This window comes from Berghia stephanieae, chromosome 14 (genome assembly GCF_034508935.2).
Source record: "Berghia stephanieae isolate SIO BIC M18660-M18661 chromosome 14, UCSD_Bste_1.3, whole genome shotgun sequence".
Lineage (NCBI taxonomy): Eukaryota > Metazoa > Mollusca > Gastropoda > Nudibranchia > Aeolidiidae > Berghia > Berghia stephanieae.
Window position 1 is genome coordinate 9,552,763 of NC_088373.1, and position 20,678 is coordinate 9,573,440.

Sequence of the window (20,678 nt, forward strand, 5' to 3'; positions counted from 1 at the left end):
GTTTTTAACCAGTACCTAGTTAAGTACTGAAATGTGGAAAGCCACGTTATGTAAGAATGTTACCAGAAAACTCGTCCTTCAAATAACGATCGATATAACTGACCCTCATCTTAGCCAAAAAAAAAAAAAAAAAAAAAAAAAAAAAAAAAAAAAAAAAAAAAAAAAAAAAACCAACCCCCCCCCCCCCCCAACTTTCAAACCTGGTACCCCCCGGAGGTCTTCCTTAGTCCCCAAGTTTGACAGTTTATAGCCAAGATGAGGGTCACTCACTAAGGACGAATTTTCTGTCCAAATTTTTAAATACGTGTTTTTTCCCAGAGCATGATGGCTGTTAACTGGTTAAAGATCAAGAGTTTTTTTAGTCTTCCAAAATGCCATTAGCCATCTGTTTATACTGTTAAAAGTTTTTCGACCGCTCTTTGAAGAACGCGTTCCTCTTTACGTCATCCTGGAAAGCTTAACACCCCCAAATCGTAATAGAATCGCTAGCATTAATTAACGCTATCATTCACCCACATCGTTTGGTGCAGAGCAGGCTGTTTAAGGATAGCGATACAATGTTTTTTAAGCAAAATATTATTAGTATTATTATTTAAACTATTGGAGAAACTTAAAATATGTTTGGTTGGTTGGAATCAATTTTGGCTGTTTTATTATTATATGTTGAGTTTTTTTTCTGGTTTCGGTTTGAAAGGATTAAAATGATACAAAAATGTGTTCAAAAAGTGAAACGAAACGAAATTTGATATAGTGTTGAAACGGAAAATCTGGTTTTGGGATCGTGTATGGATATTCGGCTTGTTCTGAATGTGTGAAGATGGGATATTTTTATAGCAAAAAATGACACGGATTATTCTGGTTGTGATTCTGTGGTGTTCTGAGTGATAATGATGATAGTGATAATAATAATGATGATAACAATAATAAAAATGGTAAGGATGATAAAAATAATGATGATAATGATTATAATGATTAAAATAAAAATATTAATAATAATGATGATATTGATGATGATGATGATGATGATGATGATGATGATGATGATGATGATGATGATCATGACGATGAAAAGGCTCTCAACTAACATGCTCTCAACCCATTCAGGTATACAATAAGTACCTGGCAGCTAGCTGGCTTGTCTCTGTCGAAAAATTATAATGGAGCATAACTCGCGTCATGTCTCGTCAAATATGATAAGAGTTGCTGTTATCACTGGAACCCTTGTAAAGCGCTTTGACGACATTTAGTGGATAATGCGCTATATAGGTATAACTTTGTTGGGATCAACATTGTTCCGTAAAGTCAACGTTAAATTTTTATCATAGAGCACAGAATGACCGGTAAGCCTAGAAATACAATACAGTAGTACAATAGGTATAGTAGATGACAACGACCTGTACTTAATAGCATTTATTTCTCCACTAGTAAGAACAATAATTATAATAATGATGATGGTGATGATGATGATGATGATGATGATGATGATAATAATAATAATAATAATAATAATAATAATAATAATAATAATAATAATAATAATAATAATAATAATAATAATAATAATAATAATAATAATATAATAATAATAATAATAATAATAATAATAATAATAATAATAATAAATAATAATAATAATAATAATAATATAATAATAATAATAATAATAATAATATGAATAAAAATAATAATAATAATAATAATAATAATAATAATAATAATAATAATAATAATAATAATAATAATGATAATAATAAATAATAATAATAATAATAATAATAATAATAATAATAATAATAATAATAATAATAATAATAATAATAATAATAATAATAATAATAATAATATAAAACAACGAAAAAAAATACACAAAAAAAAATAAAATAAATGAAAAACACACACACTCTCTCTCTCTCTCTCTCGCTCTCCCTCTCTCTCTCTCTCTCTATCTATCTATCTATCTATCTATATATCTATCTCTCAGTCTCACATTTATCTCTCTTTCTCTCCCCCTCCCTCTCTCTCTCACACACACACACACAAACGCACAAACACACACACACACACACGCGCCCGCACACGCGCACACACGCACACACAGACACCCATAACCCATACACCCATATACCCACCACACATACCTTTCCCATTACTCATTTGACATAAAAAATAGCTCTGCTTTCAAATTGAAGAGATTTTTACAAGCATCAATTCCATTACAAGAACGAGTCTTATAAATAGAACGTAGTTGACGTCGCCCAGGTCTTTGTTATCATTTTATGCCATAAGCGTTTATGAGTAATTCTCACTAAACTGTATAGATAGTATGCGCTCGGCTTAGAAGCTCATAACATTGCCATCCGGAAGTATGACGGACCAACACACAAAACATTGTGTAATCATGAACTTTTATAGTCGGGCTAATACAGTTTAGGGAGAATCACTCACAAACGCGGATGACAAAATACAATAACAAAGGCTTGAGTGACGTCATCTTCTTTCTATCTATTAACCAGACTAAAAACCTTCAAGGTTACACAAAGTTTTGTGTTTTGGGCCGTTATACTTAAGTACTTCCGGATGGCAATATTGTGAGCTTCTTAGCCAAAGGCACACTATCTATAGATAGTATGCAGATGACGTCACTCAGGCCTTTGTTATTGTTTTTGCCATCCGCGTTTGTGAGTTGTTCTCACTAAACTGTATTAACCAGACTATAAAAGTTCATGGTTACACAGAGTTTGTGTGTTGGTCCGTTATACTTCCGGATGGCAATGTTGTGAACTCCTTGGCCAGCGCATTCTATCTACAGATGTTTAAATCTGGTTTTCCCCACCTTCTTGGGAAAAAATCCATAAATATAATATAATATGCCCATTAGCCATAGAACCACAATACATCATCAAATTTATAAAAATTACCATAAACTTAAAAGTTCTCAGTTGTCACTCTTACCTTATTATTTCGAATAGACAGGTAGATAACCACGCCTCTCGGACAATTGTCATAACATAAACAAAGGCAGTGATTGGTAGACACAGCAAACTACACCAGATTTTACAATCGATCGTATGTGTTTAAGTAAAATACCCACTAATCTACCGCTTGATTAATAGCACTAACACAGAAAACTATGTGTAAATTTAAACGTTTATAATCTGATCGAGAAAATCGTGTGATAACTAGTCACCCATTTGGCGGTATAAAAATAATAACAATGATCAGAGAGGGGTCGTTTTCATTCACGTTAGGGTTTCTAAACAACCAACTATGTTTGTCTGACCACGTTTGAGGGTGTCACAAATTCCATGTTTTGATTGGTCAAAAATCTACGGGTTAATAGAAACGGTGCATCAAAAATCGCTTGGTCGCGGGAGTGTGATCAATCTGTCACTAATTGTCACAGAAATTTAGATTATCCTTTTTATTTTAAATTCAGAAAAGTGAGTGGAGCAGGCACTTATTTTGATAATAACAAGAAATGAAGTGAGTAGGCAGGAAAGTGCTAGAAGACAATAGAGAATAACAACGTCGCGGCAGCGATGGGGGCTCGAACCTGAGATCTTACTGGTTGTCGTACTAGTAAGGTCACGGGTTCGAGCCGCCAACGCCACCGCGAAGTTTTTATACTCTGTTGTATTCTGGCAATTTCCTGCCTACTCACTTTATTTCTTGTTATTATTATTACTTTTTAAATCTTTGTCCTTAAATGGTCTGCAAACTGGGCTATGAAAGATTGTTGAACTATCTTTGACGATTTGTGACCCTTCGCCTCAAAACGGTATTAAGTCGGTTTGGTTAAGATGTTGAAAATTGAATTTATAGCCAAAAATATCAGACTTGTGTTGAGTTTGTATGTTTTATTGAGGAGAATGGATACCATGTTTTAGGGTGCTAATGCCAACAATTTATATTTTTGACCAGTTTAACATTTAATTCGGCTTTTAACCATCTGGTTCGTTCCGACATAATACCGTTTTGAGACGATGGGTCACATTTTGTTTCATGCCATATTACACAAAATGACTTGTGTCTCACTTTTGCCAATTCGAAATAGAAAAAGAGAAAATTAAATGATGTCTTTTAAGTTCATTAAATGTTGATAAATTTAATAAATAAGCCGGGTCTGTTAGATCTGGCGGAAAGTATTTTACGATAGACTAGCGTCTTATCCAAAGGTAGCAAACAATTGCTATTGTCAGTTTCACGCTATAGACACCGGGATAGACTCCGGCTCTATGGGCCTATTGGCTCTTAACTCTCTCCTTACCAGCTGTTTTCAGAATATTCACTAAAACATCACACGGACTCAATACAAAAATAGATTTTTCTTCACTCAAACAGAAATAATATTGCTCAACTATATAAGCGCCACAATGTAGTTTCAGTTTTTATAGCTATGGCGAAAACTTTTCTTTAAATTCTATGATATACAAAAGAAATTAGAATGGTAAAATTGTTGATTTATATCGTAACGAATGTGACTATTTTTGTTATGGGTTGTAAGGAGAGGGTTAAGGACTACTTTATTTTTCTTTTAAGTTCAGGTTAATTTGGCTAAATTTGGTGATGTAATGTGGGCTGATGACTTAATGGGCATAAATGTATGGCGTTTCGTTAAAGGATGGTAAAATCAGATGCAAATAGCTACAACGGTTTTAGAATAATAAGTCTTTGAAATCAGGGGACGACATTATGTAAAAATATTTTTTTCTCTTTTTGAAGAAAATTTTTGTCTAAAATCCAAGCCCTATCTCCACTGAGTAAAAATGTTTTTGAATTTTGAAAATTCATTCATAAATAAACAAGTTATACAGTTTTAAAGGTGTCATTTATTTGGATGACCCGCAAAGAGGAAAAAAAAAAACGCGAAAATATGGGACGCTTTTTCGGCATTCTTTTTCGACCTTTGGTTGTATCTTGCGTAATAAGTGGATTAAAAGATTGAAACTTGAAGAGCAAATTAGGATGGTGTTTTGTAAAATACGGGAAAAGTACTCGTCATATTCATATAAAATTTTACAACCAAAAAGAAGAAATGTTCATGTATTACCTTGTCAGCGACAAAACCTCCACGCCCGGTAGTTTTAGAAATATTTTACTCCAAAGAGTAAAAATCTATTTTTAACGGTCTTCTGGTAATTGCACGAGTTTTGTCGCTTGACATAATCTAAAATGACCTTTTTTCTAACTGTGTGCCAACTTTCAGTCATATTCATCGATAAACAGCGTCGTAATTAATTTTTTAAAATAGCATATACGAAACGGCTTCGTCCCATATTTTGACGCGAATTCGGACACTTCGTGAGCGAAAAAGATGCCCAAAGATTTGTGCGGGATAGTCATTGATACATTATGGATCCCCTGTATATTCATTCTTTTCAATAAAAATGAAATCGCTCAATGGAATTAGACACACAAATCTTAGCCAGCGTATTTAGGTATATTAGATAAATTTAACGATTTTGTATTTTGTAACTATCCCGACATAAGAACGATAATTTTAAAAAAAATATATTGAGCATCTATAAAGCGCTTTGCAAGAGGTCCCAAGCTAACAGCAACACTTGACATGTAGGACGAGACACTAAACCTGTTTGACGATATTACAATTTTTATTTTCGATCAGAAACAACGCTGTTAACGACCAGGTCCTCATTTTACAGCTGAGTACTGTGAGAGAAAGAGCATTTTCCAAGGACTTAATAACTATGCTAGGGACTCGAACCCTGGACTCAAAGGCGAATGTCAAACCACTAAACCATATAGCCGCTTTTAGGCAACGGGTTACAACTATTTTTTCAACCTCAGGCTTAGATGATTTTATTCCTATCAATCACAAAGCGACGGAACAACTATTATTCCCCCTCTCTCCCTAAATCGTAACGCGTCATGTTTAATATCATGTTTAATAATTTGTGACGTCAGATTATCAAGCTTAAATTTCACTAGTAACAATAATTTATAATTAAGCTTTTATTTAGAGCAATATCCACTAAACGTGTTCAAAGCTCTTTACAAGTGGTCCCTGGCCAACAGCAACATTTAACCTTTATTAGGACGGGACATGACGCCAGTTAGGCGATAGTACTTTGACGGACAGAGACAATGCTGTTAACACCTGAGTACGGTGAGAAAATGTGATTAAAAAGCCTTCTCCAAGGACTCAAATATGCTCCGAGCAAGCGAGGCTCGAACCCAGGACCTTCCGATCCGAAAGCGAGTGTCATACCACAAGACCACATAGGTTATTTCTTTAAAAAGTATTATTGATGGGGATTTGAACATGTCTTTTATGTAAATATGACGAAAGAGGAATCCATTGAGGGGTAGAATAAATGATTTCTTGCACTCTTGCGTTTTGGAATTTGAACTCTTTTCCCAAAACGAACTCGAAAGCTCGTGCAGCGGCTGGGAACACATCCGGAATTCCAAAAACCAAGAGTGGCGTGGAAGAATCGTATAATAGATAATAATCATAAATCGTAATAGATAAATGATATAGTCATTTCCGATTTAAATCTCATTTTAATCTACCTACGCCAGTCAGTAACAGATAAAATAGAACTAAATTAACCCTCTCGGTACGAACTCATAACGAAACTCAGCTGCTGGAAACTGTAGACTATAAATAGTAATAAATATAAAGGAATATAACTGGGTAAAAAAAAAAGAACAAATACCAAAAAAAAAAAAAATTAATAAAATGAATGAAGAAATAAAACGACATTTTTCAGGCTCAAAACCCTTCTTCAGCCACCAACAAAAAAAAACAAAAACAAAAACAAAAACAAAAACAAATAAAAATAAAACGACAAACAACCCATTAATCTGACGTCTATCTGTTGTTTATAAAAAAAGTAATGTATTTATGTTTTCATTGTTTTTTTTGTTTTTTTTTTTGCTTTTATTTCTTTCTTGATTTATTATTATTATTATTTTTTAATTTTTTGTTGGTTCAAGAATGGTTTTGAGCCCGAAACAATCCGTGTTTGGTAATTTGTTCTTCTTTGTTGTTGTTGTTGTTGTTTTCTCGAAGCTGTTCTATTCATTTTTGTATATATTCCTTACCAACTGTAGGAAAATGATCACATTCATTAGGAACACAAACACGTTTGTCTCAGTCTGATTTGCATTATAAATAAAATAAAAAATACATTTAAAATGACATTTTAAAAAGTATTTACAAGAGCCAATGCTGTTTTGTAGAATTTCCTTGTTTTGCTGAATAAAATTGTGTACATGTGAAAGTGACAATTTAGGGAGAAGGCAATGGTGTAAGATAAAGTCGAGGAAGGCTGGTTTTTTGGGATGATTTTTTTTTTCATTTTTCTTCATCTACATACTTTTGTTGAGAAAAACATATTGTAGAAAACAGCATTAAGTTCTTGTAAATATAATATATTTTTAATCTATTCTTTTTTATTTGTAAAACGTACAGGAAGCAGAAAACTTTTGTTTGTATCATTTTATTCTATAAACAAACGTTTTCAGATCTTTAAAATTATGTATTGCATGTTGCTTATTTGTTTTTCGTTTTTACTTTGAGTTTAAAATTTTCAATTTGTGTGTTTGGTCGGTATGACATTTGAATTAAAACCTTGAAAATAGCCAATAAGGAGAGAGAGAGGGAGAGAGAGAGAGAGAGAGAGAGAGGGAGAGAGAGAGAGAGAGAGAGAGAGAGAGAGAGAGAGAGAGAGAGAGAGAGAGAGAGAGCAGTTAAATTGGGTATTCTAAAAATATCAAGATTTCCCATCCCAAGAGAGTGCGTCATCTGGCTGCAATTATTTTCACATTCAAGAGTTACAGTAAAAACCAGTTTAACGATTTAACTGACGTACACCGGAAGAAAACAAACTCGTAATTAAAAATTTGGCCAGAAAACTCGTCCTTCTAATATCAATCGATCTAAATGACCAACATCTTGGCAAAAACTGTCAAACCTGGGAATTAGCGAAGTTTTCCCCTTAAGTCCCAGGTTTGAGAGTTTTTGAAAAGATGAGGGTCATTTAAATCGATCGATATTTAAAGGACAATTTTTCTGGCCAATTAAAAAAAAAGATTTACCTGTTTTTTTTTCCAGAATACGACATATAACTGATTTTTGAAAAAAAGGAAGTGTTTTTTTTTTCTTTTCTCTCTTCTTATTACGATAAGTCATGAGCACTGTGATTAATTTTAATAAATTCAAGTGTAGATTTTTATTCTGATAAGATAATATAATGAAATACAATCCACATTTTGGAACTTTAACGATTCATTCAAGTTGTAAATAACAAGTAACAAATAAAACTCAATCAGAAAATATTATTTTGTTCAAATTAGCAAATCAGAAAATGCATAATCTATAAAGTATATAGATAGTATGCGCTTGGCAAAGAAGCTCATAACATTGCCATCCAGAAGTATGATGGACCAAAACACAAAACTATGTGTAACTTTGAACGTTTACTGGTTAATACAGTTTATTGAGAATTACTCATAAACGCGGATGGCAACAACAACAAAAAAAAAAATCCACAAAAAAATCAATAACACAGTCCTGATTGACATTAACTTCATGCTATCTATAGAACACACTCGTCAAATGTAGGCAACGTTTTAATATAGCCAAATATTTCGCCAATTTTATGAATGAACTGTTTTTATTAAGTTGTGTAAGGCTTTCAATACGACTGTACTCCGAAAGAAAAAACAACAACGCGTATTTGAAATTTTAGCCATAAAAATCGTCCTTCAAATATCGATCGATTAAAACTATTCTAATCTTGCCAGAAACTTTCAAACCTGGGTCTTCCATGAAGAATTCCTTGAAGTTCTAGGTTTGAGAGTTTTTTTTACAAGAAGATAGGTTATTTTAATCCATGGCTATTTAAAGGACGAATTTTCTGGTCAAAATTTTTAATACGTTTTTCTGAAAAATTCAGATTTGAGTAGAATAATCATTGCGTGGAAATTGTGTTTCAAGCTGCGGGTAAATAAACATCGCAATGATTATTATTGGTGTAAATGTGCAGTTGTCATGTAGATGAAACACTCTCATTATAGCCAGCATAGGAAACGGCTTAAAACGTGAATAATGAAGGGCAAAATGTGTTATTATCGGCAGGCGGGAGGCGGGTTGTTGGTTTTAAATCTGCTTATTTTAGTTCTCTGCTAAACTATGACAAAACACATTTTTTGAAAAATTATCATTATTATTATTATTATTATTATTATTATTATTATTATTATTATTATTATTATTATTATTATTATTATTATTATTATTATTATTATTATTATTATCATCATCATCATCATCATCATCATCCTCATCATCATCATCATCGTCATCATCACCATCATCATCATCATCATCATCATCATCATCATCATCATCATCATTATTATCATCATCATCATCATTATTATTATTATTATTATTATTATTATTATTATTATTATTCGCTGAATCCCAGGTTTGGGAATTGTGGCCAAGTGAGGGCCATTTGAACCGATCAATATAATTTGAAGGACGAGGTTTCTGGCCATAATTTCAAATAAACGATTTTCCAAAGTACGGCACCTTAAAACTACGTAGATAATAATGATTATAATGATAAGGCATCTGGGATTTCGTTCAGCAAAAAAGTTTGAAAAGTCTCGCTTGACTATCGATCTTTCTTTTAAAACTTGAGAATTACAAAAAAAAAAAAAAGATTTAAACTTTCGGAGCGGCATTATCATTAAATCTCCTGCGTGGAAAATAGCTTTCGTTTTTCCACATTACAATCTAAATTGATTTCGACTCCAGGTGTATCATTGAAGGGTTTTGCGATTGGGTGTTTTGGGATCATAATGACACATTTCGTTGTGTGAGTGAAAAAAAAATAAACACATGCACTGACCTGCAAACTTGTAATTTTAAGAATTTTTTTTTTTAATTCGTTTGGTTGAAAGACATTTTATTAATTTAAAAAAAAAGAAATGAAACGTTCAGTAATTGAATGTTTGGGGAGATTATATAATAATGTAATGCTTTTTGAATTAGAAAATAAGAATAATCATAAATACTGACTTAGATTTTTTTTCATTATAAATTTGCGTCTCGTTGAAAAGAGTTAATAGTATTAATATAGCAGAAAAAAAACTACGTGTTCCCCATTACCATTTTACAAGAGTTCATTCAACTCTACAATGTTTTTTTGATTAACTTCTAAATTCGATTCTCTTTTTAAAATAGGGTTGAGGTTTAGATGGTTCCGTAGATTTCATGACAAATTTTCACCAAGGAGCACAGAAATACTAGCAACTCTAAATATTCTAAATATATTTTTTAGAGATTAATATACGAGTAACTTGCAAACCGTTCTTAAATTAAGGGCTATTCTGTCTTCCATTTTCTCAAATACTTATTTAGAATATCTGCTAGGGCATAAGGATCGGTCCTTAGATTATTTAATTTATAAAAAATAGCGTATGTGTGATGTCTAAATAGCTTGTCTTCTCTAGGGCAATATGTACGGTCATTTGATGCCGGGATTCGCCATCTGGCTGCTCTTTTTTCAAACTCACCTACAAACTTTATTACCGGACCGATTTGATCGTTGATTGCTGAGAAGATTCATCTCGATCTATGTTAATTTGTACATTACAGTAGTACAATAAGTAAAATAGGTGAGTGCCTGTTCGTAAAGGCTTTTATTTCTCCGAAATATTTTCGGGTTCTCCACTAGCAAGATTAAAACATTATATAGGTAAATGAAGATATCAAATTAAAGAAATTAAGGAGCAGGCACCAGTATGAGATAAAGATCTGAACAAGTTTGTATGAAAGGTGTCAATCGAAGTAGACTGATTTTTTGGGATGTTTTTTTTTTGTTTTCTATTTTTCTTTCTTGCTTTGTCTGGCACCTTTCATACACACTTGTTCAGTTCTTTAGGTAAATGAAGTATCTGAAGGTAGGCGTGCCGAACCACTTGAGAGATGTGTTATGGCAGAATTGTAAGCCAAGGTCAGGAATAACTGTTATAGATAGAACAAAGTTGACGTCACTCAGGTCTTTGTTATTGTTTTTTTCCCATCCATGTTTGTGAGTAATTCTCACTAATCTGTATTAACCTGACTATAAACGTTCAAGGATACACACAGTTTTGTCTGTTGGTCCGTAATATTTCCGGATGGCAATGTTTTGAGTGTCATAGCCAATCGCACACCATCTGTATCGAAAGAGGTGTGAACAGGAGATTTGGATAAATGATTAAATGAATGAAGAGATCAGTAAGTGGATTTTAATAGATCTAGATGAATATTCTGGATGTCAGAAATTATAATTACTAACGTTCATGGGTAATTCTAATTTTTGGCTTTTGGTGTATTGCATACAATTACATACAATTCTCGGCTTACTGGACTTAACCAGTAGATTTTTGACCAATCAAAACATGGAATTTGTGACACACCTTCACATGTGCTCGGACAATCATAGTTGTTTATAAACAATTACGTGAATGAAATTGATCATTGTTATTGTTTTTATACCGACTAGTTATCAAACGTTTTCCTCGATCATATTATAAACGTTAAAATTTATACAGAGGGTATTTTACTTAGTCAACTAACCATCGATCTTAAAACCTGTGTAGTTTGCTATGTTAACCAATCACTGCCATTGTTTACATTATGACGGCTGTCCGAGAGTCATGGTTGTCTATGTGTCTATTACATACAATTTTCGGCTTACTTGTAACTATGCTATGTACGAGCTTACGTATAAAACAGGCTATTTGACAAATAATCAAAACGATACAAAGGTGGGAGTAACAATCCTACAGACATTCAAATGTCTGAGTCCTGTTTCGACCCTCTGAGCTGTGTTGTTTATATTATTCTGTTAAAGTTAGAACCCCAAGGAACTCTCTGAAATATGAGTTTGTCTCCCTTGCTGGGACGTTTAAATTTGCTTGAGTATCCTTTGTGAACTCGTAGATTGATATCTCCGAACACAGTACACCCAGACCTCCCTACTATTAACTCACTCAACCCTAACACCGACTATATCCGTAATATATCCCGGGGTTACTGTTACCCATACCTGATTGGGTAGCTCTGTCTGACGGAGAGTACTTTGCGATTGACCAGCGTCCTTTAAAAAGTGTAGCAACAATTGTTATTTGTCTGTTTTAGAAAATATCAAAGTGATAAATTAGGGAGCAGATCTGTTAGTCCCTAGCCGGGGAAGACTGATGTGTTTTTTTTTTTTTTTTTGGGGGGGGGGATGGGATTGTTTTATTACATTTTTCTGACTCAAATTATAGGTGTAGTATCACAGTATCAAACCTAATGGATTTTTTTTCATTTTTATATGTTAATGGTAGTTGAATAAAACTATATCAATGTACATGCTCATCTTTAATACATTTTTTTTTTAATTTTGAAAAGTAGCAAAAATCTCTGGGATTGAGTGAGATTTTTGATACTTTTCAAAATTGGAAAAAATGTATTAAAAATGAGCATGTACATAGATAAATTTATTTAACTATCATTAACAAGTAAAAACTAAAAATATTAGCTTTGATAATACGCCTATAATTTGTCTCAGAAAAATGTAATAAATAGGCATGGGGTAAAAGTAACCCCTTGTAAACTACGGATATAGTAGGTGTTAGGGTTGAGTGAGTTAAGATAAATTCGTAGATTGTTGTCTTCCACTTCAGAACCTCATGCACATCTCTAAGTCAGTAAAACTGATTAAAATGGAAGATGATGCAAGACTACATAATTTTAAGGATTTTGAAGTGTTGTTTGATCCTTGTGATGGTAAATTGATGATTTTTAAAGTTAAAAAGAGCGACTACCGAGTTCAATCACCCGCCGCTGCGTTGTGTGGCCTTGAGCAAGTCACCTCGCCCTAGCTCACTTTGCGGCGCTGCTCTGCGGCTGCCGCTGGTTATTCCAGTCTTCCTGAATGACCCTAAGACAAATTTCCCCTGGATAATAAGGAATTTTATTTTTATTTTATTTTATTTATTTACAATCTTTATCTCCTATGAATCACGGATTTTTATATTTTTAATTAAGTAGGCAATACATTACAGTATACATCAATGATCGCCAAAAGAAAGTGAATACATAGTGAGTTAGTAGTCTTTAAGTAGTGCTGAAAGAAAAATCAAACAGCTTTACTGATCTCATTTATTTGGATTCTCGAAGTTCAAACCGTGAATGAATGAAGGCTAAATCTGGTCTTGTGGTATGACACTCGCTTTCGGATAAGAAGGTCCTAGATTCGAGCCTTGCTCGGTGCATAGTTGAGTCCTTGGAACAGAAGACTCTTTACTCACATGCTTTCACCGTACTCATGTATAAAATGTATACCGAGAACGTTTACAACGTTGTCTCTGTCGGAAAAAAATTGTAATATCACCAAACACGCGCCATGTCTCATCCTACATGATAAGTGTTGCTGTTGGTCAGGGACCAGTTGTAAAGCGCCTTGAGCACGTTTAGTGGATATTGCGTTATATAAAAGCTCATCCATTCTTTATATTACCACTTCACATAATTCAAGGATGAAAATCTGCCACGATGTAAATAACCGGCTAAAATATTATTTTGGAACTCTTGACCAGTTAAATCTGTACTCTAGAAAAACACGCATTTAATGTAAAAGTTGGCCAGAAAATCGTCTTTCCAATATCAATCGATTAAAATAAATAAATAAATAAATAAATAAATAAATAAATAAATAAATAAATAAATAAGTAAATAAATAAATAAAATCCCCTTTATTTATCCCATAGGGGAAATTTGTCTCTAGGATCTATCCAAGGGAAGACTGGAATTACCTACGAGTCAGCCGCAGTGCAGCTCACGCAAACTGAGCTAGGGCGAGGTGACTTGCTCAAGGCCATACAGTGCGGTGCTGGGTGATCGAATTCGGTACCTTTCGGGTACGAAGCAAACGCCGTACCACTGAGCCAGGCACTCATCAAGACAAAAACTCTGAAACCGGCGACTTTGCGAGTTTTGTCTTCAAATCCCAGGTTTGAGAATTTTTTTTCTCCAAAATGAGTGTCTTTTAAACCGATCGGTATCTGAAGACGAGTTTTGTGGCCAAGTTTTTAAAATACGTATTTTTCAAGAGTACGGGAGATAACTGGTTAAAATGCCTTTTTATATCTTCACAAAAAAAAAAAAAATATTAAAAATTCAGCAGACAATGAGTTGTGTTAAAGAAAAGACGATTGAGGAAAGCAATTGAAACTTTACAACTGAATTCAACAGACATGGATGGACCCTCAGATCCAGCAGATATAAATCTAGTCTTGTATCTCCCAACGACTCCATTTTTTCCACTAGAGACTTCTAACGTGACATCCCAATCGTTCATATCCACATCTTTCTTTACGGAATCGCCCCCCAAACATTCTTACTACCAACAGCATCAGTTTCCGCTGTACTGTATACAAGTAACCGTCGCATTAATCGGAATTCTCACAAATATCATTAATATTTTCACTTTTCTCAAAATCGGTTTGAGCGACTGTGTCACCATTTCCTTCTTCAACTTATCAATCACGGATTTACTCCATCTCGTCTGCTTCGAGGTTATTCGAATGTTGACGATACTTCGATATGAACACGGGATCTCGTCTTCTATCGTGAGACTTCAGGACCTCGGCGGATGGTTCGGCTGGATGTCCGTCTATTTCGTTGACGTTTCCATGTACATCACAGTTTTTGCAACTTTTCAAAAATGCTGCTGCGTGGTTTTCCCCTTGAAGTTCAAAAACGTCTTCACCAAAAGACGGTCTTGGATCATCATATCTTTTATTTTTCTCATAACTCTTGGATTATTCTTACCTGTATTCATCAACATATTTGACAAGTGGTTTTTCGATAACAACACAAAAAACTCGTCCTTAGACTGGATAAAACTTAACTCGGGTGTCGAGGCAACAGTATGGAGAATGCTGCATCGCATTTCATTGACTTTGATAAGCCAAATTATAGTTATATTAAGTTTAGCTATAATTACAGTCAAATTGAAAAAGGCTGTGAAATTCCGAATGTCCACTAAACGAGGTGATACCAGCTGCCATGGTAAAGGTAGTGAGGAACTTCGGATGAGCTCCTACAAAGAAACACGTGTCATTCGTTCTGTTCAGTTTATCGCTTTGATTTTCGTGTTATCAACAATGCCAACGTCTATAAACAGCATGGCCTCAGTGATATTCCCGGATTTGAACAGACTTCCTCGTTACAGAACGATCGTGTTAACCATACAGGCTTTCATGTATTTTGGAGGAACCATCAACGCTTCCGTGAACATGTTTGTGTACCTTGCCTACAACACGAAATACAGGACGACTTTGATGAGATATTTCAGGAAACAAGAGAAAAACACAAGGTAAAGGACAATTTTTTAAAATTTTATTCGATGATGATATAGAACCAAAAATACAGCCGCTAGGTTGGACGGTAATGAAAGAATTCATCTATGTAAAATGGCTTGCATATGCAACGAGTTTTAGGAGTGCCCTGATATTGAGGGTGTCCTGATAGTTCAAGTTGTAGAGCACTAATTTCATATGCAAAGGGGCCGAGATCGTTCGTCTTGACACCCCCCCCCCCATCTCTGTCCACCCAGCAGTGATTGGGTAGCTCTGTCTGACGGAGAGTACTTTGCGATTGACCAGCGTCCTTTAAAAAGTGTAGCAACAATTGTTATTTGTATGTTTTAGAAAATATCAAAGTGATAAATTAGGGAGCAGATCTGTTAGTCCCTAGCCAGGGAACACTGATTTGTTTTTTGTTGTTGTTTTATTTTTGGGGGGGGGGGATTGTTTTGGGGTTTTTTCTTGCTTGCTTTGTCTGGCACCATTTCATGCACACCTGTTCAGATCGTTGTCTGTTTTACGCTATAGAAACCGGGATAAAGTCCACCTTCATGGGACATATCACTCTGAGGGCCAATGAGTTTGCAACTCTCGATAGAGTTTCACTCTTCTTCCACAACCCTTGAGGGCGGCAATCTATATTACTGCCGTCATTTGGTAAAAGGACGTAAGCGCCAACGGTAACAAAAATAAGATATTTATATTATGGGAATCCCTGTTTCAAGGCGCACAATAAGATATATCTGAGTTATTTAATAATTTACAATTCTTTTATTTTTTTGGTATTTATTAAAAGAGTTATTTTTATTATGCAAATAACACTCCGAACTTGCGAGTATACGATTGTGAGCCTGCGAGTATACGATTGTTTTTTAGTTTGTTTGTTGTTTTTATTTGTAATTATTAAATGAGTTATTTTTATTGTGCCAAATAACAATACGAGCTTGCGAGTATACGATTGTTTTATTTCTTTATATTTATTAAACGGGTTATTTTTATCGTGCCAAATAACACTATGCGCTTCAGATTCCGTGTTATTCCACGATAAAGAAAAAACGAGTTTGATAAATACAAAGAAATGAAAGACCACGTTTATTCCACCCCTTCCAAGTAAGATTCTAACGATATTTCGTTATCATTTGTATGGTAGTGTTATTTGGATTCGTCATAATTTGTATTTTTCTTTATCTGCTCGAATTACAATTTGACCCCAAAAAAAAATGAAAAACGTTCGATTTTTATTCATGCGACAAGAAGATCATTTATAGATAATTGCCAATCTTTTGCACCATATTTCAAACCAATAAAATGAGCGAAAATGTTACGCAACAGTTAAATAATATTTTTTTTCAACGCGTTCAAAGCATTATTCAACGATTACGTATTTACTACTAAATGATGGGGTTTTCCTATGGGAGGAATGTCACTATTATAACACTATCAGGAATACTATATTATTTTGAAATTGAAACATAAAACAAATCCTTTAAAATTTGAACACATTTCCGACCATAGTTCAAAACTAATCCCATATGACGCTTTGTCTACAAATCCTTAAGCACCAACAGTCCCTCCTGTATTAAAGACTTTCTAAACATATATATGTCCCCAATATAAACTTGAGGTCAAGCAATGTCCAATCACTCCTTGTCAAACCTAAGCCATTACCTAAAATAGGTGAACAATCTTTTCAATTTTCGCCCCCATTTTTGGAACTCTCTCCCGCTTGGATTCGTTAACAACATTCAAATCTCACCTAAAGTTTTTTTTTTCTTTTTACGTCATAATATTGCAATACTATTAGATCATATTTTGTTGTTAAACTGAATTCGTATCACATTTCCATCAAACTTGTCTTACTGTAATGTTTTGATTTATATCACTGTACAACGCTTAGAGCCTGTGGCAACGGGGTGAGGCGCTATATAAATGCCATTTATTATTATTATTATTATTATTATTATTATTATTATTATTATTATTATTATTATTGTGAACCCCCTTTTATCATAAGACGGCAGGTTAACACATCAAATGAATCACTGTACCCAGGTGTAAAATGAGTACTTGGCTGTTAAGAGCGTTGCCTCGGTCCGAAAAAAAAAATAATATCGCTTAACAGACGTTATGTCTCGTCCTACATGTTAAGTGTTGCTGTTGGCTAGGAATTCCTTGTATAGGACTTTGAGCACGTTTAGCGCATATTGCGCTATATAGATGCTCACGTTTTGATTGGAGGCAGGGAGAGGGGAAAGGGGGGGGGGAGGTTTCGTCATGTGGCTCAGCTTTTTTTCAGTCAAATTCTGCTCTTCGTCTTTATCTCATCCTCTAGGTTTAATCTGAGCCTCTTTTTAGTCAATAAAAAGAAATTGGTAGAAAACTAAATTCACTAATAAATACATGAGTGTATAAATAAATGAAAAAATACATAAATAAATAAATAAATAAATAAATAAATAAATAAATAAATAAATAAATAAATAAATAAATAATACAATTCCCTTTATTCTTTCCCAAGGAGAAAGTTGTCTTTATGGTCCACCTCCAGGGAAGACTGTTCTAATCCAGGCGCCACCCGCATTGCAGTGACACAAACTGACCAAGAGCAAAGCGACTCGCTCAAGGCCGCACAGCCCGGCGGGTAGTAGGCTTACCCGGCATCTTTCATTTACAAAACAAAAACCATACTGGACCATGTCTCTGAGCCAGGCTGACCACCGCTGTGTCTTTTGCTAGGAGAGAGACAGGTGGATTCATCCTTAGGTGCACAATAAATTAGCAAGTCTGAAAACCGAACGCAAAATTGGCTTCTACAGTCATGACGTCACTTCCCTCGTAATGACGCATAGTAACTTAGTAACTGGCTCTAAACTATCGGAACAATGGCGGACGTCCTGATGAAATATTTCCCCGACGAGCATAAAAGTGTATCCAGAGGAAAAAAAAATCCCATTATAAATCTGATCTTGTTTTGACTTTTATACATTCTTATCACATGACATATGAGAAGTTCTAGCCAGCATGAAGAATAAAAATTACCAATTTTCTTTGTTTAGAACCAGGCTGCTCGCCGTTGCTGGGCGACGTGACATCAGACTATTGAATCCAATTATGGGTCTAATTTAACATCGTTGTAATGGGCGATATTTTTTTCGTCGAGTTGAGATATATTTCCATTACAACAATGAGACCATAACAATTTGGGTTATCAGACTTGCAAATAGGTACGCGTCAATTCATCCCCTTCGTGAGTCTTTTGTGAAAGGATCAAGATAATCTCTTTGTAATAGTTTTTTTTTAATGGGAGCGATCTATATTCCGGTTTTCGTCGAACCGAGTCATCAATCACATGATTTCTTGCAGCAGTCCAACGATTGGATATATATTTGGCTATGTGGTCTAGTGGTATGACACTCGCTTTCGGATATGAAGGTCCTGGGTTCGAGCCTCGCGCTCGGCGCATAGTTGAGTCCTTGGAAAAGGCTCTTTACTCACATTCTCTCACCGTGCTCAGGTGTAAAATGAGTACCTGGCCGTTAACAGCGGTGTCTTTGTCCGAAAAATTGTAATATCGACTAACAGGCGGCATGTCCCGTCCTACATGTTAAATGTTGCTGTTGACCAGGGACCCCTTGTAAAGCGCGTTGAGCACATTTTAGTGGATATTGCTCTATATAAAGCTCAATTATTTTTTTTTATATTTCTTATCAATTATACACACGCTGCTTTGTTTATAAAAGTTGTAAACATACCCGTGTATCAACCTGAACAAAATGACAAATCCTGATATTAGGTATCTACTTCCAAAGCTGCGGACACTTTTTACTATCTCTGTGTGGGTCACTTTGAGCACATTTTGCCTGCAATGTGACCAATGACCTCGAGCACACGGAAAGTTGATATAGATCATCCCCTGTAAGCGTTTGAGTGTGCCATCATACTGCCGTACTATGAAAAAAAACCCCACGTATTTCATGGATTCAATAGTCTGATGTCACGTCCGCCCAGCAACTAGCAGCTTGGTTCTAAACAAAGAAAATCGGAAATTTTCATTCTTCATGCTGGCTAGAATTTTTTCACATGTCGTGTGATCCGAATTTACAAATGTCTAAACATGATCAGATTTATAATGTATTTCTCCTCTGGATACACGTTTATGCTCGTCAGAGAAGTGTTTCGGAAGCCATTGTTCCGATAGTTTATAACCAGTTACTAAGTTGTTATGCGTCATTACGAAGGAAGTGACGTCACGACTGTTGAAGCCCAAACTGGCCATCATCCTGGCAAAATCTCTCAAACTGGGAATTGGATTCACTAGTCGGATGACACGTCGTCCAGCAACGGCCAACAGCCTGGTTCAAAACAAAGAAAATGGGTACTTTTTATTCTTCATGCTGGCCAGAACTTTTCATATATATTGTGATCAGAATGTGTAAAAGTCAAAACATGATCCGATTTATAATGTTTTACTCCTCTGTATACACGTTTATGCTCGTCGGAGAAGTATTTCGTAAGCCATTGTTCCGATAGTTTATAACCAGTTACTAAGTTGCTATGCGTCATTACGAAGGAAGTGAAGTCACGACTGTTGAAGCCCATTAAGCTGGCCATATCATGGTAAAGTCTTTAAAACTGGGAATTCGCAAGAGGCGTAAAAGGGTACATTTTTCCCCTTTTACAGGATGAGCGACAGGCTCTATAATAAACTGCAGATTTTTGACCAATCAAAACACGGAATTTGTTACACACCTTCACACATGTTTGGACAAACCTAATTGGTTGATTATAAACAATGACGTGGATGAAATCGGCCTCTCACTGATCATTGTTATTGATTTTATACCGCCAAATGAGTGACTAGTTATCACACTACTTTCTCGACCATATTTTAATAAACGTTTAAGTTTACTCATATTTTTCTGTGTTGGTTCTATTTCAAACGGTAGACCAGTGAGTATTTTCCTCAGACATAATATGTCTATATCTATATTATAGAAAGAATGAAGTTGACTTCACTCGAGTCTTTGTTATTGTTTTTTGCCATCCGCGTTTATGAGTAATTCTCACTAAACTGATTTAACCGGACTATAAACGTTTAAGGTTACACATAGTTTTGTGTATTGGCCCGTTGTACTTCCGGATGACAATGTTGTGAGCTTCTTAGCCAAGCGAACACTATCTATAACTTACCATCGATTGTAAAGCCTGTGTAGTTAACCAATAGCTGCCACTGTTTACATTATGACGACTGTCCGAGAGGCGTGGTTATCTAAGTGTCTATTACCCATATAATCAAA

The 20,678-nt window shown here is 34.6% G+C and overlaps 1 protein-coding gene across 6 annotated transcripts; it reads left to right on the forward strand.

Moving 5' to 3' along the window:
• Window positions 1–534: 534 nt before the first annotated feature.
• Window positions 535–20,292, forward strand: LOC144959739 (uncharacterized). Of its 6 annotated transcripts, none has more exons than XM_078892444.1 (3): window positions 535–932; window positions 14,196–15,392; window positions 17,900–20,292. In XM_078892444.1, exons 2-3 carry the CDS (start codon window positions 14,269–14,271, stop codon window positions 18,024–18,026), a joined length of 1,251 nt encoding a protein of 416 aa, XP_078748570.1. In that variant the 5' UTR covers window positions 535–932; window positions 14,196–14,268; the 3' UTR covers window positions 18,027–20,292. The 6 variants fall into 6 exon arrangements, with proteins under 6 accessions (XP_078748570.1, XP_078748572.1, XP_078748568.1 ...); XM_078892446.1 differs by lacking the exon at window positions 535–932 and adding an exon at window positions 3,048–3,066; XM_078892442.1 differs by lacking the exon at window positions 535–932 and adding an exon at window positions 10,121–10,656.
• The last annotated feature ends 386 nt before the right edge of the window (window positions 20,293–20,678 follow it).

Excerpts from the sequence above, each read along its gene's own strand:
- LOC144959739 (XM_078892444.1), top strand. The coding sequence starts at position 14,269 with ATGGATGGACCCTCAGATCCAGCAGATATAAATCTAGTCTTGTATCTC. Across the intron at positions 15,393-17,899 it reads AAACAAGAGAAAAACACAAG|GAGAAAGTTGTCTTTATGGT; the intron begins GTAAAGGACAAT and ends TTCTTTCCCAAG.